Source organism: Ostrinia furnacalis, unplaced genomic scaffold, assembly GCF_004193835.3.
Source record: "Ostrinia furnacalis isolate ACB-3 unplaced genomic scaffold, ASM419383v2 OfSCF1918, whole genome shotgun sequence".
In the NCBI taxonomy this organism is placed as follows: Eukaryota; Metazoa; Arthropoda; class Insecta; order Lepidoptera; family Crambidae; genus Ostrinia; species Ostrinia furnacalis.
Window position 1 is genome coordinate 750,188 of NW_021132157.1, and position 27,354 is coordinate 777,541.

At 33.9% G+C, this 27,354-nt stretch overlaps 2 protein-coding genes and 4 non-coding genes across 6 annotated transcripts; 2 read left to right on the forward strand and 4 right to left on the reverse strand.

The window, feature by feature from the left end:
- Positions 1–888: 888 nt before the first annotated feature.
- LOC114354105 (troponin C) lies at positions 889–4,172 on the reverse strand. The gene is made up of 6 exons (XM_028306363.1): positions 4,090–4,172; positions 3,972–3,999; positions 3,504–3,647; positions 2,198–2,323; positions 1,766–1,897; positions 889–1,125 (listed from the first exon to the last, which is right to left on the reverse strand). Exons 1-6 carry the CDS (start codon positions 4,090–4,092, stop codon positions 1,097–1,099), a joined length of 462 nt encoding a protein of 153 aa, XP_028162164.1. The 5' UTR covers positions 4,093–4,172; the 3' UTR covers positions 889–1,096.
- TRNAH-GUG (transfer RNA histidin (anticodon GUG)) lies at positions 2,556–2,627 on the forward strand. Its single transcript has one exon. It is a non-coding gene; the product is annotated as a tRNA-His (tRNA).
- Positions 4,173–17,419: 13,247 nt separating the features above from the next.
- TpnC41C (Troponin C at 41C) lies at positions 17,420–25,828 on the reverse strand. The gene is made up of 6 exons (XM_028306376.1): positions 25,607–25,828; positions 25,445–25,472; positions 23,581–23,724; positions 21,962–22,081; positions 18,861–18,992; positions 17,420–17,592 (listed from the first exon to the last, which is right to left on the reverse strand). Exons 1-6 carry the CDS (start codon positions 25,607–25,609, stop codon positions 17,558–17,560), a joined length of 462 nt encoding a protein of 153 aa, XP_028162177.1. The 5' UTR covers positions 25,610–25,828; the 3' UTR covers positions 17,420–17,557.
- On the forward strand, positions 20,927–21,000 carry TRNAT-AGU (transfer RNA threonine (anticodon AGU)). Its single transcript has one exon. It is a non-coding gene; the product is annotated as a tRNA-Thr (tRNA).
- Positions 21,181–21,254, reverse strand: TRNAT-AGU (transfer RNA threonine (anticodon AGU)). Its single transcript has one exon. It is a non-coding gene; the product is annotated as a tRNA-Thr (tRNA).
- On the reverse strand, positions 21,490–21,563 carry TRNAT-AGU (transfer RNA threonine (anticodon AGU)). The gene has a single exon. It is a non-coding gene; the product is annotated as a tRNA-Thr (tRNA).
- Positions 25,829–27,354: the final 1,526 nt, after the last annotated feature.

Here is a 27,354-nt window from a genome sequence, read left to right on the forward strand (position 1 = left end):
CCAATTTGTATCTCGCGTTGTATGTTACTCGTATGTTAAATAACTACAATATAATTTATTATTGGGAACTAGTGAAAAATGATTGACCGGTAAGTAACAGCTCATCGATAACATTGCTTTCCCCTTTTATTATCTAATAATTTATTGATAAATATTATATTTGATTTCATTCAAACTTCTAAGCTGTTTAAATTATTATTTTAAACTCTAAAACAAATGCTATCTTAATCATCAGATTTTTCATTTGATATTATTGCATTGTTAATATTATTATGTGATAGATAGGTAGTTTAAGTAGGACTCGCCTACTTATTAAATAATATGAAAATAATATTTTATTTTCTTCTGATAATTTTGTCATACTTACCATTATTGAAGAGAAAAAATATTTTGTGCAGGCAATTTAAAATAAACTTATTTTACCAATTGAAAGTCCAGATAGTATTTTATTGAAAAAAGTTATCCAGACAGAATAAGTACACCAGTTCATTAAAGACCATAAATAAAATCAGTCCGATAGTTCCTTATTTCTGTTTTTATTGTATTCTTTGATTATGTTATTGTGTAAGTTGTTCTTAGATAATAAATAAGTTTATTAATTTGATAGGCCGATCGGAAAAATATTATTATTAAAGTCACGAGAAATAGTAAAAATATAAATAAGTAATTGACATCAGGAATTGACTTATCTAGTAATAATGTCAGTATTTTGTTTCAATTAAGTTTAAAACAGCATTTTATTTTATAATATTTTAAATTGTTTTAATTATTTCCGTTTTAATTTTATTAATCAGTAATTCATCCGACGTCTTAATAAATTTTATCCTTTGTGTGTAGGTAATAGTGTATATAAAGAATGAAACAAATTATATCTCATACTTATTTAATTGATTTTCATTAAAATTATTAAAATATCAGCTACGCGTAGCTGTTAAGTATCTTATTTTAATTTTAACTTAATAATCATCAAAGTACATTTCTCTGAACTCCTTCAACAATACATTGACGACTTCGAAAAGGTACTTTGGTCGAGCCTTAAAAACTTAAATAAATAAATATTTACAATAATTAATAAGTGAAATAATCCTAGGTTAGTTTATTCTCCTGTCATTACTTCAAGGAATTCTGAAACAAAGATAAAAACAATTTAAGTTAGACATAATAATGGTGTAAATGTACTTATCAAGGGCCTTATTACAAAAAAGTTAAACCCGGGACGAACGTTGGTTTAAAATGACATTTCCATACTAAATGTCAATTTAAACCAGGGTTCAAACAGAGTCTAACTTTTTGTAATAAGGGGAGTAAGGTACCCATTTACTGTGACTCTGGCTTGTCTTAATGATAAGTTTAAATTAGTCAAGTATACAATTATATTGATCGTATCTAATATACTTCAATAAATTGAAAAACAAAAATAATTGATATCTAATTAGCCGAAAAATAAATATCAGTCAGTTGGATTGATTACCAATTTTTCAAGTAGGTACATACCTATCATATTGTTTATTTGTTGAATAACTGTTTTTTAGTTCTAGTTTTATACAAAAAAATAAATTTCAAAACGTCGATATTTTAACGTTACCTGGCGACTATTAAATAGCACATAAATAATTTTGTAATCATACAAAAATAATTGATAACTAATAATAATTAGCCGAAAAATAAATATCGGTCAATCATTGGATATGATTTACCAATTTTTCAAGTAACTATCATAATATTTATTTATTGTATAAACTTATGAATTATTTAAAATAAGTACCTTCAAAGTCCACTGTTCCTGAACCATCAGAATCAATTTCCTCAATCATGTTGTCCAAGTCATCAGCTGTGATAGTGTTGTCTAACTCTCTGAAGATTTCCTTCAGTACGTCTGTCGTGATGTAACCGTTACCTGAGAAAAATCGCTAATATTAATTTTATGTAAAGACGGCAAAGTGGCAACAATATCTACGTTTTAACACGTGTTCACAAAATATGCAATTTTTATATGCAAAAATATAAATTTACAAATGGGTAATCCATAATATAATAACCAAAAGTAGTCTTATTTAGTGAACTCTACTGGTGTAAACTATTACAAAAAATCTTGAAAAGACGTTAAATACGTCGATTTAAGCTAATGTTCAACGCCCGTTTAACTTTTTGTAATAAGCCCTTACCTACATGATTTTAAAACAGTGCAAGTAGATACCTTCTTTGTCGTACAATCTGAAGGCTTCTTTCAGTTCTTTGACCATGGCCTCATCGTCTTCTTCTTCTTCTGTCAGGAACTTAGCAGCTAGTTGACAGAACTCGCTGAACTCCAGCTCTCCCGAACCTAGAATTTTATTAAATTATTTATTTCAAAGTGTCTGATTTCTCAAAATAAGAGTAAATCATTTGGTTTTAAATTTCATAATGTAACTAGAAAATATAAAAATAAAATATTGTCGTTTTAATTAATTTACAAAATAATCTCTGTCTCTACCTCTAACAAAAGCTTAAAAAATTTGATCTTTGGCAAACGAAAAGCAATACATAATTTCACCGTCTTTCTTCAAGCCTCGATAGCCGTGATCGTCTAGTGGTTAGGACCCTACGTTGTGGCCGTAGTAACCCAGGTTCGAATCCTGGTCACGGCAATGCAATAGCATTGTCACGGAGAGGCGTATTTTTTGTTTGTTATTTTATTTTTATAATTTTTTACAACAATATGAATGTTCTAATATTCTTTTCTAGTTAATTTCATAAACCTGCAATTTTTTTTTCGAAATAAAAATAGCCATAGCACGCCTCATTATTACAGCTTTGTAAACGCCTATGGAATAATTTAAGGAAATAAAAACACAAACCGCATCTAAACTGTAAATAAATGAATTTATGAATTAAAATGTTTAAAACATTATTATTTTTTAAAATCGTCTGTACAGCTTTTGCGACTTGCAGCGCCATCTATCAGCTTTTGCGTGCAGTTTTTCCACACCCACTACGAGGTAAAACTCGGTTCAAAAACTCTACCGTCGCGTAGATATTCAGTACTTAATTAGCTAGATGGCGCTTATTGCAAAAAGCACAACTTTATGTAGAGCCAGTAGAGCTCTTGAAAAATTGTACTTTGGAACTGTTGTGAGTCCAAAGTTAAAGATTTTTCAATATTTACAACTTGTGAACTTAGAAATTCTCTTAGAGAATCTATTATTCGTCGCATGCGATAGAATATGCTGGAATTAACTAAATTAACACCAATCTGTAACCATGTTCTTGCAAATAAATGATTTTATTATTTACTAGCTGACCCGGCGAACTCTGTTCCGCCTTAAAGGCAATAAATAAGCCATCGCAATTTTTCCTTATTTGCTCACCGTTTAGACCTACCCTGGACTACTACAAACATTTTAAAACCAAAATCAGCTCAATCGGCCCAGCCGTTCTCGAGTTTTAATCAGACTAACGAACAACAATTCATTTTTATTTATATAGATTATTATTTTCAGGTCTTACAAAAAAATTTGACTTACCGTCTTGATCAACTTCTTCAATGATGTCTTTCAGCGTGTCTTCATCCAGCTCGTGTCCCAACATCTCCAGGATGGTGCCGATCATGTCTGTGCTGATGATGCCTTTCTTCTCATGGTCGAAAGCGTCGAAGGCATTCTTGAGGACTGCAGCAGATGAATTCATATTAATGTTATTTTTCAGGGAAATCCTTTATTTTCAGTTTACTTTCAGTTAAAGAAAAAGGTAGGTAGAGTAAAAAATTATTCCAGTTTTTTTATAAAAAAAATAATTGATTCTAAAATAGAATGTTTGATTTACTCTTTGACTTTGACCTGTGCATAGGTCACATTATTATTCATAAATTCATAAAAATATGTCTGCAATTTTTTCTTTTTATTTTTATTTTTTTTTTCATTTGTTTGTTAAAAGTTCGGAGATTTACTAATTTTTGCTCTACCAAAAAAATTTAAAGTAGCAAAAATACTTACGCTGCAACTGGGTTTTGTCAAGCTCATCCTGTTAACCGCACATGAAACAAAAAAACGCCACGTTAATCACAAATTCAAACGAATAAACTTAAAATCCTTATAAGGTAACAACACCAACCATTTTAATTTGTTTGAATTAATTCGCTAATATTAATGAATTGCACTGATTACTCAGTCTGTGTATCACAGTTTGATCCAGATTTTCTTAATGTAGGCCGTTTATATATCACGGCATCGATGTTTTCCGCCTAGGTAGAATATTTCAGGGGTGCGCAACATTTGCATAATTAACGCTAAATTAATTCCGCTTTAGCGCCGGTACCGCTATTCAATTTCATAAGTGCTTTCTCCGTTAAATATTTCATTAGTATAAAACAATTTTTGATACAGGTAGCTTTACTTACGCGTTTTTGATTTAATTTATTCATCCACTCCCCTTGTATACGAAATACAAAATTTTATGTTGATTCTTTTGAAATTCATGCATGTTTTTGTAAAAAAACTATTTGAGTCATATGACTCAACATATGATTGTGGATATCCACAATCATGTTGTAGCTACGGCACACAAACCCTCTTTCCTAAAATTAATTAAATATTCAATTACATTAGGAACTTTGCTTAAATATCACAAACTACGTTATTGTGTTGAAGCTACAAAATGTTAAATTTAGTAAACAATTCCCAGGTTTAATCAGATTGGGCCATTTAATCTCGTGCATGGCTGATTGGTTTAGCGCGATGTGTAGTAGAGCCGCCGCTTGTCGGATATTTCCAGTATTAACCAGTGTTTACCAGTTTGATAGAGGGATTTTCGGATTGGGCAGTAATTTGAATGATTGTACTATGTGAGTGCTAACTGTGATTTAATTAATTAATGCACAAATCAGCTAATTGTTGTGTTTAGATGCTGTGTATTTGATATGTATATAGATAGATAGATAGATAGATAAATCATTTATTTGCATACACTTAACACACATAAAGAGTAAAGTTGCAGCTTAACAATAATAAGAAAAGAATAGAATACAGTAGAATACTAGTTATATAAGCATGCATAAAACAAACAAAAGCAGTAACAAGTGGAAGAATACTTCCTGCATGATGTGTGTCGCAGCGATGCAAAAAGCAAAGAGCTCAATGTAAACACTGCCCTGAAAAGGGCAGAACACTGATTTTCAGCTCTTGCTAGGGAATCCGCGAAGCGCACGAAAACGAAATGAACCCTCCCACCATCCGCTATCAGTAAAAATGTTTAAAAAACGACTAGGGGAAATACCAATCAATATCATACTAATATTATAAAGGCGAAAGTTTTGATGTCTGGGTGTTCTTTACTCCTCCACGCAAAAACCACCGAACGGATTCCACTGAAACTCCACAGTAGTATTGTTTACAAACCAGATCAACACATAGGCCACAATTTATGACGGTATTATGTGACATATAAATTTCAACAAATAAGACGTCTAAAAAGCGCTATCTATCGTCATTGGCTAAAATCTACAGCGCTTGGCAAACCACTGTTTTTGACATTCGTAAATATTCATGCCGTGAAACACCATCTATCAACACAATATCTAACGGGGGCAAATCATGGTCCACGCGTACGAAGTTACGGGCGGCCGCTAGTAAAAATAATAATAATCATAAATGTCAGCAGGTATGCGTGCCCGACGCATGCAAGGGAACATGTTCGCCCAGGCGACTATTACTGCGTATACCCAGCTGTTGAAAGCTCAGTAATGTGGACTTCATATAAGTTCTAAACTTGTGTTTGGAATGAGTGAGCCTTATTGGAGGCGGAATGTTGTTCCAGCATTTAGTCGCCTGGTACCGAAAACTGCCCTCAAAGGCCACAGTGCGGTGTATGTGAGTCGCTAGTGGAGCTCGCGCTGACCTGGCATCGTCGGGCCCACGACCAATACGATTAGAGGGAAGGTTAAGCTTGGCATACAGATACTCGGGGTTCCTGAACTTCATGAGGTCAAACATTAAAACCGCAAGATGCATAATTCTTCTTGACTCCATATTTAACATTGAAGCGACATTTAAGTATGGCGACACATGAGTACGTGGCGGAATATTATAGCAGAAGCGACAGCATGCATTCTGAACCCTCTGTATCATCCCCTGGGTTCTGCACGTCAGACGCGGCCCGTAAACCAGATCACCATAATTGAGCCTCGATAGTATTAGCGACTCACACAAAGTCACACGGACCCTCTCAGATAAGTAGTTTCGTATCTTGTATAAAACCCTTAATCGGTAGAAACAACTTCTCACCAAGCCCAAGATGTGTCCCTCAAAGCGCAACTGACTGTCAAACATGACACCCAGGTTCCTAGCCTCGTCAACTCTATCTATAGCTTTGCCAAGAATGTTTACAGTTGGATTACCATTATTTATTCGTTCAATTTGTTTTTTTGTGCCCAATACCATAAACTTTGACTTAGTGGGATTGAGAACGAGGGCATTACCCGACGACCAGGCAGCAATACTGTCCAGGTCTTCAGTTATCGCCGCTAGTGCTTTAGACATGTCGTCAGGAGAACCTGAAATGTACAACTGGACATCATCAGCGTAGCAGTGATACTTACAATGTTTGATCACCTGGGGAAGATCAGCACTGTATAAAATAAATAATAACGGCCCTAGTATGGATCCCTGTGGGACGCCACGCGTGACAGGCCTGGGCCTCGACAGCAAGACAGAGCCATCGTCTCTGCTGAGTTTGACTAACTGACTCCGACCACTAAGATAACTCACGAACCACTTGATGGAGTGGTATATTATGCATGTGTATACTATGCATCTAACTTTTTTAATTTAGTAAAAAAATAGATCTATTTAATAATAGCAGTTGTTTGAAAAAAATTAAAAAAGTTGTTCACACCATCAACCATTTAAAATACATTAAATTAACAGTCCCAGCGTGATTACCACATGGATTTATCAAGCATTCACTGAATTATTATCATCATAGTTAGCCAATTTAATTAACTATTAATTGATATGAAAGCAATAAAAATTCTAAAATAACAGTTAATTGAAAACAAAAGTTATGAGTTTCCCTAGCCAAAACGTGTTCCGTTTTAAGAGTTTTGGCATTATTGGTTAACTATCTACGTAGGTAATCAATTAAATTGCCTTTAAGAAAAATTTAGATCTAAGCATTTTTGTATAAATAAATTGAATTAAAGCTGATATAAATCAAACTGTTGAGCACCCCTACTCTGTCGTAGCTAGGAATCCTAGGCCTGTGACAGCCAATGATATTGACATGGTTAGATTTAGAGCACTATTAATAAATCGACGATGCTACTTAAACGGCTATAATGTTTGATTCGGAATTCGTATGCACTTAAAAAGTAAGTACGCATGATTGATTTCCGGGTGGTGTGGTTATGCGTTGGGATGTCTCTTGTATTTATGGCTATCATTGTAACTAGTTATACAAAATTGTCACTGTTTTGTTTAATCTTATATTGTTAAAGCATTTTTATTTCTTTTTAAGAAATTTACCTTTACATTAATAAACTGAAAAATTACAAGTAGCTGAATTTCATAATATTTTTCAAGTAATGTAATGTTCTAAGCCGATATCCCTAAAAGCATATATTTGACAGAACAATAGTGATAGAGACCATAGGACTACTATCCATCACCACCACAAACAATCTTGTTTTTTTTTTTTTTTAATTTATTTAAGGCATCAAACAGTCATGTATAGTTACAAGTTTTACATAAATATTAAGTTTTTACAATAGACCAAACAGTGCCTGTAATTGTACATTATTGTTAAAAATAAATATTTCAACAGACGCGTATCAGTTTGCTAAACAAATAAAAATACAGAAAGAAACAAGAGAAAAGAAGAATAAAACAGTAATATAAATGGGGTGAATTTAAGCAGGTACCCACATTTACCAAATAAACATAAATCATTAATTATGTATTAAATAAAAGTTCAAAATATACATATGTTTCCAAAACAAAAGTATTTATGTGCTATCAAAACTTTGCGCTAGAGTAAATTTTAATTTGTGTAGGGATATATTAAGTATATCTATATTGGTGTATTCCTTATTGTAAGTGTTAGTGGAACGAAAAATAAATGAGTTACCTGTGTATTTTTTACGATAAAGCGGAGGAACAAAAAGTGGTAGGGAACGTCTTGTGTCTTGTCTTGTGTAGCAGGGATCTACAGTTCCTTAAACGTGGCCTCGCACTATAGGCCTCATAAAGAAGCTCAAAATTGCACAGCGTGCACCGAGCATTTCCATAGAAAGAGCTATGCTCGGTGTTTCTTTACGAGATCGAATCAGAAATGATGGGATCCGTAAACGAAGTTAAATCGCTAAGTTAAAGCATTAAACTTTCGCAAACCTAAAATTCATATAAAATAATTTGACGCTCTTCTTATTTCATAAAAACCCCTAATTTTTAAGTACTCGCCCGTTCTTTCCGTGTTCCACGAGGCTTATTGGAGTGATTCCATTACGTGGCTTGCGCCATTTCCCGATACGGGACGCAATAACCTGCCGGAAATGACATCATCAGGTCTTGGGCTGGGACGGGATAGCACGTGACAATTGAAATACTGTCTTTGAATTTGAAGCTTTTAAACTTGTTATTCATAGTCCATTCTCATCTCCCATGGTTGCGTTGCTTTTAGTTTATCTTTTAAGGGTTGGGTGTAATAGATCAACCTTAGGTGTTAGCTGTTATCAAGATGCCTTTAAGAATTCCTATCTCTATTAATACTAACTAAGACTTCCTGTGGCTACATAATGGTTTGTGTTTTTTCCACGGTTAAATATTTAGGCTGAGTTGCACCACTAACTTTAACTGTAACTATAATGAATAGTGTGCGTCAGAACCGCGGGTGGGGTATCATGAAATCGAATGAAACATATTCTGGTATTTAGTAGTGTTTTACTATTATTTGATAGCGAAGATAAAAATTTTAGTACTTATCTATAAACAAAATTAAACGAAAAACAAAGTTCCACCGCCAACCTGACGTCAGGATGGCGGGTGGGTAGTTGAACGGTGTACAATACTTAGAAACTGTAAATGCCAATTTTTAGTATCTCTTAATTAAATGAATAAAATAATGTTAATTCTTATCTACGCCTTTTTATTTACTTGTGAAATATATTTTTTTCAATGTCGGAACCCATACAAAATGTTTTTTTTGTTTAGATTCAAAAGTTCTCTGATTAAAACAGCATTAAACGATAAATGAGGTGCACTGATATTTAATACATATCTACAAGTATTGCATAGTAGAGTAAAAAGATTTAGTAGTTCTACTAAATACAAGATGAAACGATTAACAAAGTCCGCCGCCGTCCATTCTGACATCAAGTTGGCGGGCGGAAATAAAGCGGTGTAAAATGCATAAAGACTATAGATGTTAACTTATTATAATAGTCCTTTGGTAACTACTTACATTTATTTTAAAATTATAACTTTTAACATCTTTAAATATTATTTATTTCATTATTTTTAATAACCATTCTGTGCGCCCACATGTTAAGAGTCGCGGCTTAGATTAAATTATGGATTGTAATTTGTACTTAAAATAATATGACTAACTTGTTTTGTGAGCCTTAAATAAATAAATAATAAACCCTTGTTCCCCATACTTTATGGAATGAGATCTAGTTGACGGGAGGAATGATCGGGATCACATTCTTTATTAGCCATGGAACATTTCTCTCGACAGAGTAAGAGCAATGAGAATGAGAAAATGTTTTAAATTACTGCGTTTCATCTTTTTAATCTATTATTTAGGTACTTACCTACTTACTAGTAAACAAGTTAGTCATATTTAAGTACAAATTACAATCCATAATTTAATCTAAACCGCGACTCTTAACATGTGGGCGCACAGAATGGTTATTAAAAATAATGAAATAAATAATATTTAAAGATGTTAAAAGTTATAATTTTAAAATAAATGTAAGTAGTTACCAAAGGACTATTATAATAAGTTAACATCTATAGTCTTTATGCATTTTACACCGCTTTATTTCCGCCCGCCAACTTGATGTCAGAATGGACGGCGGCGGACTTTGTTAATCGTTTCATCTTGTATTTAGTAGAACTACTAAATCTTTTTACTCTACTATGCAATACTTGTAGATATGTATTAAATATCAGTGCACCTCATTTATCGTTTAATGCTGTTTTAATCAGAGAACTTTTGAATCTAAACAAAAAAAACATTTTGTATGGGTTCCGACATTGAAAAAAATATATTTCACAAGTAAATAAAAAGGCGTAGATAAGAATTAACATTATTTTATTCATTTAATTAAGAGATACTAAAAATTGGCATTTACAGTTTCTAAGTATTGTACACCGTTCAACTACCCACCCGCCATCCTGACGTCAGGTTGGCGGTGGAACTTTGTTTTTCGTTTAATTTTGTTTATAGATAAGTACTAAAATTTTTATCTTCGCTATCAAATAATAGTAAAACACTACTAAATACCAGAATATGTTTCATTCGATTTCATGATACCCCACCCGCGGTTCTGACGCACACTGAATAACCGGTGCTTTTTGTATGGAGTTTGACAGATTTTTGACGTTTGTCGAAGTTAAATTAGAATGGTGCAACCAAGCTTTAGAATATTTTGTAACGAACTTGAATGCTAATAATTATTATTCTGACTGAGTTTCTTGTGCTGCTTCTTCTCAGCACTGGCCCAAATTATGGTCCCGAAGCAGTATTAAGGTTGGGACGTATAAAAGTGGTCTTTGGGATCCTACTTAATAAATAAACGTTTTGATTTTATTTGAAATGTATGGGAATATAGCTTTCTACTATTTACCTATTGTTTAATTCTGTACGAACCTACAATATTCACAAAGGCAAAGCTGCATTCATGCCGATTTACTATTGAGTACAATAGAATTTATCCATTGTCTTCCAATTCAAAGTAAAGCTCTCTTTGTTTAATCTATTGAAGTGAAGCTAAAAATAAAGCTGAAGTTTGAAACTACTGTTTACTTAGTAAGTAGGAAACATGTCTTGTTCAGCTTAAAAAAAAACTCCTAATGACTCCAACGGGTTAGAAAGAGTCGAGGCTGTATAAGCTTTAAGCTCTAGATTTAAGATCTTATTACAAAGGCCTTAAAGTTATTAACAGGACGTTCTATCTATTAATAAGTGATTATCCTTTTTGAGCAAAAAATACGTTATATCACAAGGTTCTATTATTAAGTGATTATCCTTTTTAATGAAAGAGCAAAAAATAAGTACCCACTGAAGTGACTCTACCTGTTGTTTTTCTTACATTTTTAAAACCCAAACCTCTAAATCCATAATCATGAATCTTGGCAATAAATTGGCAAACTATAATTCTGATTGATAAGTACTTGATTCTATAACACTATCTCACCTTCTTTTGTGATGTGTTGTGCTGAGCCAACTACGAATTAAGTCACAACCATAATAATTTATTTTAAAATCCGCCACTAGTTGTAGTTAATGTTTCAAGACAATTCTTTCCTCTAAGACATCATATAAAAATATGAACTGAAGTCAGCACTGAAGTCGTCCTCGATATATTTCCAATAAATAGATGCTGGAATTCTTTTCCAATCAAATTACAAGGAGCTTCAATAATTTATAAGGCGGAAATCCTTCGTGCGCTGCTCTCGCCTGCCTTATTACGTGTAAACTGGATATCCATAATGTACGACGACATTTTGTGCGCTATTCTAAAAGCATACGCTTTTTTATTTTACAAGCCTTCTTTACTATTGAAGTGTAGATATAATTGTTAGTTACTTCTGAATTAACATTTAACAAGTTGTTATCGGTAAATGATGTTTTAGGAAATCATAATGCTGGTAATTTGTTGTGTTCACTGTTCGACGTTCGTGTACCTACCAGACTACAAAGCTTCCTGCAATGCCGGATCTAATCTCACTGGGGAATTGGTAATCATCATTATCATCATCATATCAGCCACAGGACTGACACTGCTGGACATAGGCCTCCCCTAATGATTTCCATATCGCGCCTGCACCTACTACGAGGTCGTCGGTCCACCTTGTGGGTTAATGTCCCACGCTGCGTTGTGAATTTTAAAAATAAAACACAGTTATTTAATTTTAATCATTATTTACTCAAGGTACCTAATTATTTCGATGTTATTTTCACATTCGTATTCACAAACGATGCTTTCATAAGTGAAGCAGCAAATCGAACGCACAGCGTTGAATAGAGGTCTGTGATTGATTCGTGTGTCACCCTGTGCGTCCACGCGCACTGTGAAAACTCATAGTAATGTTTGTGAATACGGGCGTTAGCAAAGTAAGTAATTATATAGTCCCAAATACAATTTCTTTGGTCTAACATGAACTTTGAAATCAATACAAAGTTGAGGTTGTTCACTAATAATGGAGTAATGAATTCAATTTACATCCCGCCAGCATGCATCGTCCCGTACAGCGCTAATGGAAGCGGCAATAATATTAATATCCACGTAGAACACAGCTGCAAAATTATCTTCATTAAAATGTGCTCCATAAACTATCGGATCTTTCATCACAGGCCTAGTCGGTATTCGATATTATTTTAGTCTTGTTTTACCTACTATGTATTTGGATGTTAAAAAGGAAGATTCTTCTTTATTTTTTTCTTGTTTTATTTTGAAATATTAATAGGTATATCTTTATACCTATTCAAAATTATCCACGTAGATGTAGATCTAGATTTGTTGCGATTACCTAAATAAATGTAAAAAGTACTATGCGACACGAAATAAAACAGTTAAGAATTTTACTGAAATATTAATCAGAATTTGTGACTTGTCATTAGCTCCAAATATTTTTTTTTAACTTTCTTTTTGGACGAAACTCAAGTTTCAAGCTTCATAAATTTTTTAATCAGACATCATGACATCCGTCTTTCCATCCAAATTAGACGTCTCAAACAATAAATTAGCTAATGGATGGACACTGAGCATATTTTTGAGACATACTATATTAAATAATTCACATATGTCATTTGGATCATAATGTATAATGATCCAAATGACATATGTGAATTATTTAATGATTATTTTATAGATGTCGCAGGCAAATTGTATGATTCCGCATTTTACAAACGGCGTCGTCAGTTTACAAACGCTCGCTGTTCTATGAAATGCCGAAGGCAAATTGGCGACTCGTTCAATTGATAAAATTTCGACTATGATTGTTGCAATAGGGTGACCATCATAAAACACATGTTGGACAAATCAGACTTAATTTCAGAAATCAGGTAGGTATCTATTCAGGTAAGACAAACCTAAGATACTTGCTACTCCTAAAGTAATTAAAATATTTTCGTAATAAAAACAACACTAAACTAATTTAAACTATTGACGTACGTACCTATAGGTAAAACTATGACATACAATAAGTTTCGATAGTCAGTCCTTTAATTCTTACATTTTAATTATACCTAGAAGAAGTCTAGAAGACAACACAATATTTTTTTAAACCAATAATATTCCGCAGCAGTCCACCACCAGTCCGAGCACCAGATTCCATTGTCACCTTAGCGTTTTTTACGTGCCGGATAACCTCAAAAACTATTTCATTTTTCCATAGCTTTTTCACTGCTCCTATTTATGAATCGTAAAATATTTTTAATTCACTAAGTATAATCAATGTCTTTTTATGTGAAAAGTCCTTTGAATACGTAGAATTTGCACTGTTTTCTGTATCACAACACCACGACTCGACGCCATTTTTCTTGTTTTGATTAGCAGCGCCTCGCGTGGTAAGAAAAAGAACTAAATACTTCAATTTGCCGCGGCATTTTGTAAACAGCAATTGAATTGGCTATCAAATGTTTTGGCATATTATAAAGTGCCCAGGCAATTTACATTTTGCCTNAATTATTTAATGATTATTTTATAGACATAACAAAATCAAATGATGAGAATTTAAATTTAGATACAGTTAATATCCCATTTCATAATAACTCAATTTTTCTTGTACCTACAAATGAGAATGAAATTTTTTCAATTATCATGACGCTAAAAAACAGCAATTCAGTAGGTCATGATGGTATAACTACCCGCGTTATTAAAATGTGTGCTAAATATTTAAGTCGACCCCTAGCATATGTGATCAACTTATCTATGGAACAAGGATACTTTCCCGATAAACTCAAATTATGTATTGTTAAGCCATTATTTAAGAAAGGTAAAAAATATGAAATGACAAATTACAGACCCATTACACTTATACCAATATTTTCAAAAATATATGAAAAAGTAATTTATAAGCGTATATATAATTTTATTACCGCAAATAAGCTACTTAGAGACGAACAATACGGGTTTCGCAAAGGTAGTTCTACCACAATGGCTTGTTATAATTTGATACGATTAATATCAGAAAGTATTAATGATAAAATACCACTCGTTACATTATTTCTTGATATGAGTAAAGCCTTTGATTGTGTACCGCATAAAAGACTACTAGACAAATTAGAAAGATACGGAATAAGAGGAAATGCATATACTTGGCTAAAAAGCTATTTGTCAAATAGACAACAATGTACTGAAATAGCCAAAGTCATTGATGCCAAAAGATGCATCTTTCGGTCGAAATATCGTGTTAATTCTTGTGGAGTACCACAAGGCAGCATTCTAGGCCCACTTCTATTTTTATTGTTCATTAACGACCTTCCATGTGTAACGCAACACAGGTGTTTTATGTTTGCCGACGATACCACAGTAGTGATTAAATGTCATGACCGAAACGGATTTAACGACGAAATCAACAAAACGCTAGAAAGTGTTATAAAGTGGCTAGATAGAAATAACCTTAAAGTTAATGTACAGAAGACTAAGGCTGTGCAATTTTCTACTCACAAGGCCAAACCAGTGGATGTGGTAGTCACATATAATGGTAGTACTGTCGAGATAGTAGATACTGTAAAATTCTTAGCAAATAAACGTTTTGAATTTGAATTTGAATTTGAATTTGAATTTACTATCATTCGTTGTAATGGCTTTCTCGAGACTGAATGCCAAGTGATGTCACAGACGTACTTTAGGGCCGGTGCACACTGGCGGCAGTCCAAAAGAGGTGGGTCAACACACAGAAACGATTATTATGCGTACGGAAATAAATCCGCACTATCTCAGATCGGACTGTCTCCGTTACGTGTGTGGTTCGTTGAATTTATGACGATCAGGATTTTAAAAAGGTATCTAGCTGTTAACGCTATCAGTTCTGGTTGCTGAAAAGAAAACTTTGTCAGACATAGACATTTAAATCAATGATATCGGTATTAAAATTAAAATTGTGCAAATTCTAAACTGATGAGAAATACTGACATAGGTACGTTGACATGTATTTCTTTCTTCATTTACGAGGAGTTAACTAGGTAAATAAATAAAATTATAAATTAAATGTAGAGTGAACATTAAAATATTTGGAAATTAAACCCTTCGACATCTAAACAAAAGACTGCCATGATCCATCATTATGTTCTTTGCCTTACTTTTATCTAGCTTTGCAAATGGTTTGCAGTGAAACAAAATAGAACTACGAGTACGTCGCTCCACCATCCATCTTCCTAGCAAATAATGTATGCAAGCTTCCGGGATTCGAAAGATCCGAAATTATACAGTTCTCATTTAAACATACCAGTTCGCGAAACGTTCACTAATTTGAGCTTTCAACGGTTAAGCACAGTGTGCCCACGATGAAAGGGGGTTTCTTTGAAAATGCTTAATAGGATTTCACAAAATTTCGGCTAATTTTCATTTAAAAAGTTTGTATAGATTTGTCTGATTAGTTTGTCTTTTGTTTATGACAAGCTATTAATAACCGATTACATATCATTGAACTTGAGCTATGAGCTGTTTAGACTTGTTAGTTTACGTACACACGTTATTCGTTTTCTGCTGCCAAGCTCTGCAGCACTGAGATTTGAAATTGTCGATTCTTTGGAAACTGAATCTCAAATCAATTGCTTTTTTTTTTCAGAAGCAGTTCAATAACAATACTAAGCAACAGAATCCGAATAAGACACAAAATACCAATTATTGTAAGTTATTTAAAACACAGTCTGGATAAATACTGCACATGAATTCCAGTTTTATAATGTCCGAGACACAAGCAAAGTCACAGACATCCCGTCTGCTCTAATACAGTTGCACTTCGAAGACATCTTACAAGCGTTCTGTGACGTAAAATTGCATTCGCAATATTTATAGCTCATTCGCAAACGCGTTATAATTTCTCGAGCACATGTCGTGGAAATAGCTCGGTAGTAAACGCTGGGAGTATCAGTATGACTGCCAGTAGTAAGGCCGTGTACAAACGATAACACATCATTCTTTAAATACTGTGTGCTATTTCACATAAACTATGCAAAAAAATATTTTCAAAGTAACTAAATCTAGAATTAACTTATTATCTTTGTTGCAAAACAAAACAAAGTAGGCCAGAATCACATTTTTTTAGGATTTACTTATTGCTATATTTTTGTTACACTCTTTCAGTAGGAATATCTTGGAAAGGATTAAATAAAGACGGTAGGTCTCATAGTGATATCTGTCAGAATAACCCTAGACTACCTCCCCTTATCGGTTTCGCCACTAATTACCAATCATCCTGTATAATAAAGAAATTGTGCATTATAGAGCTATGCTGGAGTGCCCTTCTGCTTAAAATTAAATGATTAATTTAGAGGATATATTTTTAGTTTTATCCACGTTTGTAGTCAGCCTTATTTACAAAGTTGCATTTACCACTTCCACAGTCTTCAGCATTTGTCATAATAATTTACTGGATGTTTTACATGACGCTTTCAACGAAATGCTCTTTAGTCGCCATTTGACTGAACATAATTATCGTAACACTTGAAAATAAAGTGATAAATTAAACTGTTTATGTCTCTCATGGTATACCTGCTTCTTTTATTTTTATTTATTTCCAATCATTTGTGTCTTATGGCGCTTCTCACCACTTGCCAAGTGTTTGTCTCGAAACGCTGGCAGAGCAAAATATCCGCCATTTATACAGGGTGTTAGGTAAATGGGTATATGAGCCGACACTAGCCCATGTTAACATGGTCATATAAATGGTATGGTGAAGTCAGAAAATTGATATCATCATTTATTTTTTTTTAATTTTCATACAAAATAAATTTTATAAAATCCAATTTGTATGAAAATTAAAATAATTAAATTTAAGATATAAATTTTCTGACTTCGCCATACCATTCATATGCCCATGTTAACATGGGTTAGTGTGGGCTCATATACCCATTTACCTAACACCTTGTAGATGTATGCAACGCTTCTTCCTAAAAATAAAAAAGTGTAGTCCTAAGACATGGGACTTTTTACGTCTTAATTCTTCCAATTCTTTTTCATAATGTGTAAAACGGAAAAGAAAACATTAATGCTGTGTTACTTATGGAAAATGTTGGTTTATTAAAAATAGCTTAACAATAAATTAACAATAACTTAATTTTTAACATAATATTACGGCCACATCTGTGGGGTTTGGATGGTTCTTTTGGATAAGGTGATGGATGTTGGTTGAAGTTAGTCGTCACCGCCTGTCATGACCTCCATGAATTCTGGGAACAAAAAAATATGTTAAAACTCTACAAACAGAACAGAACTTTATAATACCCATAGAAGTTACATGTCAGTCCTAGGACGTTCACTGATGAACATAGGTCTCCCTCAATTACTTCCATAATGGCCGGTTGGTAGCGGCTTGCATCCAGCGCCACCCTGCGACCTGTGTGATGTTGTACACTTGTGGTAGGTTGTATACGTCTATTATGTTCAACATTTCGCACAAAAATACAGTAGACGACACATTATGAAAATATAACAAGACGCGGATAAGACCACGTTATGTCTGAAATATTTACAGTTCTGTTTATGCTATTCTACTAATAATTATACGAGTAAATGCGAAAGTTTAGATGTCTGGATGTCAGGATGTCTGGATGTTTGTTACTCTTTCACGCAAAAACTACTGAAAGGATTTTGATGAAACTTTACAGTGTTTTGTTTATAACCCAGAATAACATATAGGCTATAATTTATGATGATCTATCACAAACTAAATTTACGCGGGTGAAGCTAGTAGCATAAATAACCTTAATAAATATTGTGAAAATATAACAGACGCGGACAAAAACATTTTATGCCTTAAATATTTATTCTGTAACCGTTCACAAAGCGGAGCATTTACATAAATGACGTGGGTGTAATACAGACACCTAATTAAACATTATTATTTCAAACAAACAGCTTGAAAGCACACACTAATGAAATAAATTTCGTTAAATGTAAATATTGAATCTAATATTATTAAAAATCATTAAAGTAAAATATTAAAATTTTTATTGTGTTAAATTTTTTACAGCTCTTGGACAACGGAATAAGAAGTCAGTCACTATTTACTCATAATTATTATACTCATACGCTATTATAGTGTCGCATGATGTAATTGTAAACTATGATGTAACTAAGTAAGGTTGTTACGGAAAGCAAAATATCCCCTAAATCATGTTATTTTGATTAGGTAGATTCTATTAGGTACATCCATTTTTGCTAAACATAGGCCTCCCCCAATGATTACCATGTTGACCGGTTGGTAGCGGCCTGCGGCATGCGGCCAACGCCTTCATGCTAAAATTTATGATGTCGTCGGTCCAATTTGTGGGTGGACGGATAAAGTACACTAAAGGACAGCTTTTTGACCCGTAGTTAAATTAATTACTTGTCCAATTTTATGACAAGCCAAGCCGTATTAGCCGTGTTAATGCCCTCAATATACACGTACCTATGTCAGGGTGAGTGCAAACTAGATCAAAAGTAATAAAATTACCATCAAAGTCAACGGTTCCTGAGCCGTCAGAGTCAATCTCCTCAATCATCATGTCGAGCTCCTCGGCGCTGATCTTGTCATCCAGCTCCCTCAGAATCTCTCTAAGCACAGCCGTCGTGATGTAGCCGTTACCTGGGAAAAGAAACAAATGAATAAATAACGCATAAGTGGAACTGCTTCCTCAACCAGTCTGGCCATCGTGGGGAGTGTAGGCCAAGTCATCAATTTGCCTCTAGTAAATTACAAAGGATGTTGCTCCTGCAGTGGATACTAAATGATCTGATGATGCGTATAAGAGGACAGAAAAATCCAGGACTCCGTTCTTATGTAGGTAGTTAATAAGGTTTATTACAAACCATTTTTATTGCTTTGTCGTCATGGTTTGATTTCACATAAAATATGTCAAAGCTGAGAAAATAGCGTTGTAACTTTCTTTCAGATAGATTCAGTCTACTTCAGGACATTATTAGCTTCTTAATTGGTTATTTGGCCATTGTGACACAACAAAGCCAACCAAACTAAAGGCCCTACTATAGGTACCACCATTCTATTATTATGTCACATCGAATTCTATCAGACTTACAAAATACATGACAATAGTTAATAAGTGAATATTTTAATACTTTTACAAGCCAAATAGATGCAGTATGTACTGACTGTCATTTTTATTAGATTTTTACTACATCAAACATTATCAATATCATAATTATTGTAAAAGTATATCAAACTCTATCTGCATACCTACGGCTACTTTATTGTTTGTCGTCTAGCATTAAAAGTACTAATTTATCCTATAAATAACACTGAAAATACCTCAAAGTAAAGAGATCTGACTCTCCCAGTGAAATATAGAGTGCATTCGAATAATAACCCTCCCACGCTATCTGGTAACAAACACGATTTTGCAATACGTTTTGCCTTGATGCACCTGATGCACATTTTATAAATACTCCAAGGTATGCTTTTAATAAATGACGCTAATTATTATCACTGTCGCAATCACTAATTATTCTAAACGACTTTAGAAATATTTGAGATCAGTTACAAATTATTACATGTATCTACCCCTATTATAGCATCTGTATAACCACAGCACGATCCTAAAGTTTACACGACGATACGATGATTCATTGTTTATTGTTAATAGTTATTATCATTTGGAGTTTTCCTAACAGAATATTCGATTGTTCGATTGAATTAAATTTTATATTTCTGCTGCCAAATATGTAGTCAAATCATTGTGTACTGTAGTATGGATGTAATATTATGGAAGATACCTTTGTTAATAGCAAATAGGTACTGATTCATATTACAAGCACCGTTTTCAGCTATATTAATATTTAGCAGATTAATTCCTTGTGAAATTAATCTGCTTAACCTTAAGCGTGCTACTGACGGCTCAAAGCTTTACTAATACATAATAATGTACTTGTACAATGTCATATTGTGTTACGACATCCTTATACTATTAGATATTAACTCTTAATACATATTATGTAACAATTTACGGCGATGATTTGTTGATGATGATGAGGGTCTTCGAGCGTGCCAAATATAATTTGTTCATATTACTTATTATAGGGACTACCAAGAAAGGAAATTGATTTGTAAATTGTATACCAAAACGTCCTTTGCTTACATAATTTTGACACCAATCTGATAATGAATAAGGTCAAATAGAATTCTTAACTCTTATATAACTTTAACTTTTCTTGATTTATGTTCAAAGTTGTGCGTCTTCGAGCAGGTACACACATAATACTGAGTTAAAGCTTATTTGCCTAGATCTTGAGAATGGTAAGTGCGAACTGAGTTAGTTAAAATCACATTATTGAATACATTCTTTCGGATCTTATAGGACAGTTTTAACACTCGTATTGTGTTAAAAAAATTCTTACTCAGTTTGGGTAATGTATGCTCTACAAAGTCATTAGCTTTAATTATCTTGTAACAATAAGATCATTGAATATCGTGTGGGAGTTTTTCAAGTCTAAAATAATTCCGCAGTTTGCATGCAGTCGACCGAGCAACGTTTACGAGTGGCTATTTTTGACGCCGCCGCCAGAGGCGCCGTGGCTTAGTTGGTTAAAGCGCCTGTCTAGTAAACAGGAGATCGTGAGTTCGAATCTCGCCGGGGCCTCAGTTGTCGTGTTCTTTTTTACTAGGAAATTGATTGAAGTACTAAAATATTTTTTATTTAAAAAAATATTATTCAATAAGTGCATCTTTCCTGTGATGATAGGAAAATGGCACTTACCGCTTCCAAACTATTCAAAAGAAGGAAATTTTGAGCAAAAAATGTACCCACAGTACTTGTTTAAGGCCCCGGCGAGATTCGAACTCACGATCTCCTGTTTACTAGACAGGCGCTTTAACCAACTAAGCCACGGCGCCTCTGCTTTCCGCTTTAAAATAACCACTCAAGAATCCCTCAGCCGACTGTATGTAAGAAAAATGTTCAACATAGAGTCATAAGAAATTGTATGGCTGAGTTGCACCATCTTACTTCAATTTTGACAAATGTCAAAAATATGTCAAACTCCATACAAAAAGCACCGGTTATCGTCATAGTTACCGTTAAAGTTAGGTGGTGCAACTCAGCCTATGTAAAAAAAACACACAACTATTGAGGCCCCGGCGAGATTCGAACTCACGATCTCCTGTTTACTAGACAGGCGCTTTAACCAACTAAGCCACGGCGCCTCTGATACGTGGCCAGACAAAAACAATAGCTACATTCGTTTCAACAGCCTGTGTTCAGCGGTAGAAATTATGTTAACGAAAAAAAGAAAATCCCAAGTAATATTAAAGGCTTGATGCCAATAATAAAGCTATTGCAATTATGTTTTTGTTTAAATTGTAAACGTTATTTTGTCATCACACCACATACTAAAGTTTAAACTATCGTTGATTTTTCCCTCAATAAAATCAGTTATTTCTGGGTATTTTCTAAACTTGGAATAATTTATAAACTAAGTTTACACAATATCACTACTTTTTAACCGACTTCAGCAAAAATACTGTAACTTTTAGGTTACAATATTTTATAAGTTAGGTAAAACCTTTCTTCGTAGATAATTTGTAGAGTTCAATGTATTTACCTTCCTTATCGTATAACCGGAATGCCTCTTTAAGTTCCTGCTGCATCGCTTCCGCATCTTCTTCAACCATGAACCTGGAAGCCAGGGTTACGAACTCCTCGAACTCCAGCTCTCCCGAACCTGAAATATTGATATGATTCTTTAGTTAAACAAATTAAAGCATGAACCTCTTTTAACTTTGCTATTAAATGGACGTTAAGAAACCACTTCCTATGTGATCCATTTTTAATTTGATAATTTTGAGTAAGTATTAACATTCAAATTCTTATTTGAAAAAGCTACTAATTCATATAATTTGTATGCGATTTTTTATTTTATTTCTTACCAAATACGACCTTGGTTTTCAAATGTGTGATAGCAGAAAATTTTGTGAGCAACAATTTTGCGTTGTGCGCCTACATTGAACATCCATGATAATTTGCTTTTAGAGTAGTTTTTTCTGATGGAAAATTTACTGTGGATTGTTTTACATAGCGGTAATCCATAAAGCTTTTATATTTGTATATTATATGTAATAACTTTGAACTTTAATAGAGGTAAATATTTTGTGTAAAGTTAATGCTACATTCTTAATTTATTTTGTCAAGGCACATAATTACATGGCCTTTAGTGTATAATATTACTCGAAAGTATAGAATAAACAGTATCAGCAAATAGCCATCAGCATTCCAGAATGAACGTAAAATTAACTGATGAATTGTTTATCTCCACGCCACGATAACACGCGATAAATTGTATCGATTGCCGCGTAAAGAGTAATGAGCGATAATATTATGTTATTGAGAGATAAAAATACTATGCGTAATTTGTTGCATTTAGTTTTTATAACTGGTATGGAAAGAATAAAAACGGTTGGTTATAGTATGTTTTTATTCGCTAGATGCGCGATAAAGACTTTCGATGACAAACTAAAACATACTTAGCTAGAATGTCCGTTTACAAATATACATTATTAGCTAGAAATGCTAGAATTGAAGGGAAGCCTTCCAAGTCCTGCGAATTGAGACACAACAGAAATCAATTGTTACGCGGTCTTAAGCGACCGCTTGGGGTTTGATGGGCTAGAAAGCAAGCAAGGTCCGCATAATAATATTAGAGTAAGATTCCCATGTAAAGGCTGCCGATGATATTCTAACTAATATTGGGGATCTCGACAGTTCGGCATCTGAATCTGAATGGTAGAAACTTAACTATCTATAGATTGACCGCAAGACCTGTGCCGCTTTAGTATTTAGTCACCAGCGAAATGCAGTTTGCGGTAAGCACGGTTCGCTCCGTAATTTAGTCGTAGATGTCAAAGATAAAATCTGTTACTTATTGTCGCGAATGTAAGGTCAACCAAACGTGACGTCCATCCATAACTTCGAACTCCTCCTATGTCTTCTGATTAATTTCGTTGCGCGTCCAATGATAGTTTAACTTTCCCCGGGACAAACTTGACCTTCACTGGTTGTTTTTTATTGGCGGTCAAGCTGTGGATCCTGGCTATCCTGGAGTGGAACGAGAGGTGGGAATAGTCCCGTAACCGAACGTGAAATAAAACCTCCAGAAATGCTGTCAGGAGCGACAAAGATCTAGTGGTCAAGCTATAAGTGCTTTTTGATAAGATATTTACTGACCGTCCACGTCAACCTCATCGATGATCTCCTTCAGGGTCTCGTCGGAGACCTGGTGGCCCAGCATGCCGAGGATGGTGCCCACCATGACGGTGCCGATGCAGCCTTTCTTCTCCTGGTCGAACGCCTCGAAGGCCTTCTTCAAGACTGCAAGGAAAGTTTATTTAGTTTGGAATAGTTTGTAATAAGATCCTGTGATTGGCCTAATATTGACATTTAATCGATCAAAGCTTTCTAATTAGGATAATGACAGCGTTGCGCGCTGTCCCGACATAAATATTTTTAGTTGATTTCCCAGAATTCAAATAAGTACACTTATGTTTTTCTACTCATCGACCTTAATATTGGTAATGAAGTTTCTTTGTATGGACAATTGGACATGGATTTTAATTTAGTATAGGATACAATAAGAATGGTGAAATAGGTAGGTAGGTAATTTTTTACTCATATTCATCGTCCCGAAGACGCACGCCTATTTGTAATCTCGTCTGGTTTCTAAAATATAAAGGACTACAAACCACAGTAAATTGAAACTGCCTTTAAAACAAGAACTTAATTTAATTTGTAGGTACCTTGACCTTTAGTTCCCTATTTGCCTCAACATTATACCAAATAACGACACAATGAGCTGCCGTTATATATTTTTATCAGACAATAAATAAAACAAAGTGCTATTAAGATATCGCTTACATTGTCTCTTTACTGTTTCTGTATTACCTGTACTAAAATATTTTATGAACTCTTATAGCAACAACTTGTTATATCATAAAATATGTTTATATAGCCTCTGTAACGAAAATTATGATGAAATACCAAACTAGCTTTATTTAACAAGCTGAATTGTTAAACACTACTGAAAGTCTCCGATTATTGTAAAAACAAATTGCTTTAGACGGTTTTTACTTGAACAGCAAGCTTACCCAAATGCCATTTAGTGACTTAGAATTAGAATACTATAAATATTGTTGAGTAATTTTAAATTCAATTGAGTAACAAGGTAACACAATCGCAAATTAACAGTCGACGCCAACTTTTCTTGAGCCGAGCTTTTAGCTTATAGCTTCCTATCATATAAAGTAGGTACCTAATGTATTCATTGTTTTCCTTAACCCAAGCTTTAAGCATCTAGCTTTCTATTAAATAAACTCATTTGTTTTATTCATTGTTCATACATACAATTTGTAAAAATGAGCCAGACATCTGTCATTATAATTCACCTCTAGTGGCCCAGGAGTAATAAAAATACTCGTAACTAGAAAGCAGTTACTGAAAAATATTACTCTTACTCAACAAGCGACTGCTTCAATAAATCTCTATTAAAAGAAACAAGTAATAAGATTCCGTGAAATGGCCTTATGAATATGTAACTGTGTACGTAAATAGAAACTGAAATTGTTTTTTAAAAATGTTTCCAAAACCACAGGGATTTCAAGTGTTTTCTTGGAATGAAGTAATTTATTTCGTGCGTAAAACTTTTTTAATTAACTTTCGTTAAATGTCAAAGGTGAAAAGTATTCAGCTACAACATAAAGTGTGAGTTTTAGGGGTATTCTACATCTATAAATCATAAAACCTAGAACATGCACCCTTCAACGGACAAGCTAGCTTTAAATACTTATTCAATTGATTGGCGACCATAACTCAAAGCCAAAAAGTTCATAATCAGATGGTTATTGTAATCCACTGACCTATAAAGGTTTAACTGCACTATTAACTAAAAGGTCAAATGAGTTCCGAAATAATAAAGTGATTAATTATTGTCAACTAAAGCTTGGAAATAAAAATAACTTTACGGGCATCATAAAGCTCTAATTTGTAAGTAAATTAAAGTTGTTCTATAAGTAACTAAATTTAAAAATATACTCACTGGCAATTTGGTCCTTGTTAAGTTCTTCCTGTAAACCACAAATGAAAAACGATTAGTTCACTCTAAACTGAACTTTCAAACACACGAGAGCTTTTAAAGCTTCATCTTCATTAACACCACAACAGCTTTTTAAAAACACTAGGTTTGAAAAATACTAATTACCATTTTTCACAATCACTTGATCACAGGAATTGGATGAAAGAGTATGCTATGGTGAACCAGAGGATTAGGAACACGAGTCCTTTTATCTGAATAGACTGTGCGACTGATCGAAACCGCGAGCCGATGTCACCCAGGTTGGCTCGGTCTCACGGGGACACAGGTTCATCTCCTGTTACAGGCCGCGATTCACGATGTCGCGCGGCGCGAGTCGCTTTTAAGTGTTCTGCTCGTTAAGGACACTATACATTATATGCAAATGCCGGATGTCCACTACCATGTGCCTCTCGATGGCAGGCCAACTACGCATTTCACTAAATCAATTAATTGACCATAAGCCATTTGGGATATAATCAATTTCCAATCAGCCCTGGACGACTGCCACTTTTTAAAAACAACAATAAGCTCGAAGTGCGTAAACTAATAAATAAAATTCTCGTGTCGCAGCGTTTGTAACAAAACTCCACTAAAATGGCTTGACCGATTCTTACCAGTAGATCTGAGAATACGTAAACTATTTTATTATCCCTAGGTGATAAGGGTTTTTCACACGTACGAAGTCTAGTTTAATATGATAAAAGCTATATGAATATTATCATGCTGTTCTGAGATTCTTCTCCAGTCTTTTATGATTTCAAAGATTTATAATGCCGCGGGGAGTCTCATGGTATGCTGGAATTACTTACATTGTAAAGTAAACGTGACATTTTCATAAAATACAAAAGCGTATCTATGATGCAGCGAGATGTTGTTAAGATGCCATTCGGGAGCGCCCGACGAGAAATAAGTTGACTTCATTCAATTTTGTGCTGTAATGAAACTACTTGTACTTGTCTGGAATTCAGAAAAAGCTAAAAAGTTTCAGTCAATTTAATCACGATCTCAAACCTTACTATAATAATTATTTTTTTTACTTTACTAACTATACTTTACATATTAGTAACTATTTTGTATTGAGATAAAGGTAGTGTAGATGTTATTTATAAAAAAATCCTTTTGTAGGTGATGCTGAGTAGTAAAGTAGCGGTTCTGTGATAACTTTGTTAAGATCATCTGATGTGTTGAAGACAGCCTGTCCAACTCCAGTAGGTACACGGCAGGTGTCATTGGTTATTGATACTCTTAAACCATAATTATGATCGTGTACTAGTGGTCACGACGGCGTGGATCTGTACCTAATTGCTCATGTTTCGGACAGTAAAACCACGTAAACTTTTTTCATTCTATAAAATAAAAATAAATCCTGTAACAAAATCATACACTGGCCCCGCCGAGGCAACGCACACGTAATGTAAATGAACATAATGTTCTAAATGAGGGTTGCGCAGGGAAGACAGGTGCGCCCGATCGGGACAGTGACATATTTGTTGCGATCGCCGCTTTCCGACGCTGCCAACGGGCATGCAGATTTAAAATAGTTGTTTAAGGTAAACAACAGTAATACTTACTGTTTGTTTGGATTGTAACGGGCCGGTTTGGGTTTCGGAGCTTTTAGTGTAAAGCTTTCGATTCATAAGTGTATTTGCCTACTTATTCGTGGAGGCCGTTAGTGAGATCATAGCTGGACGAATGAAAAATTAAATGAGATAATCTTTGAACCAAACCCTCAACCTACAAGCTGGCCAGGTAGGTATTCGTATTACTGACATATAACAACTATTATTTAATTTTTTTCGGTTCTTAGATATTATTAGTACCTATTGTAAAGCTTACAATAAGAATACCTTACTTATTAAATTGAGATCCAATCA

What these genes read in the sequence shown, in the direction of transcription:
- TpnC41C (XM_028306376.1), bottom strand. An exon ending in TAACAAGGACCAAATTGCCA is followed by an intron (nt 23,725 to 25,444) that starts GTGAGTATATTT and finishes CTTTCCTTGCAG; the next exon opens with TCTTGAAGAAGGCCTTCGAG. An exon ending in CCGGTTATACGATAAGGAAG is followed by an intron (nt 18,993 to 21,961) that starts GTAAATACATTG and finishes TTCTTTTCCCAG; the next exon opens with GTAACGGCTACATCACGACG.
- LOC114354105 (XM_028306363.1), bottom strand. An exon ending in CAGATTGTACGACAAAGAAG is followed by an intron (nt 1,898 to 2,197) that starts GTATCTACTTGC and finishes GATTTTTCTCAG; the next exon opens with GTAACGGTTACATCACGACA. An exon ending in AGGAACAGTGGACTTTGAAG is followed by an intron (nt 1,126 to 1,765) that starts GTACTTATTTTA and finishes TCTTTGTTTCAG; the next exon opens with AATTCCTTGAAGTAATGACA.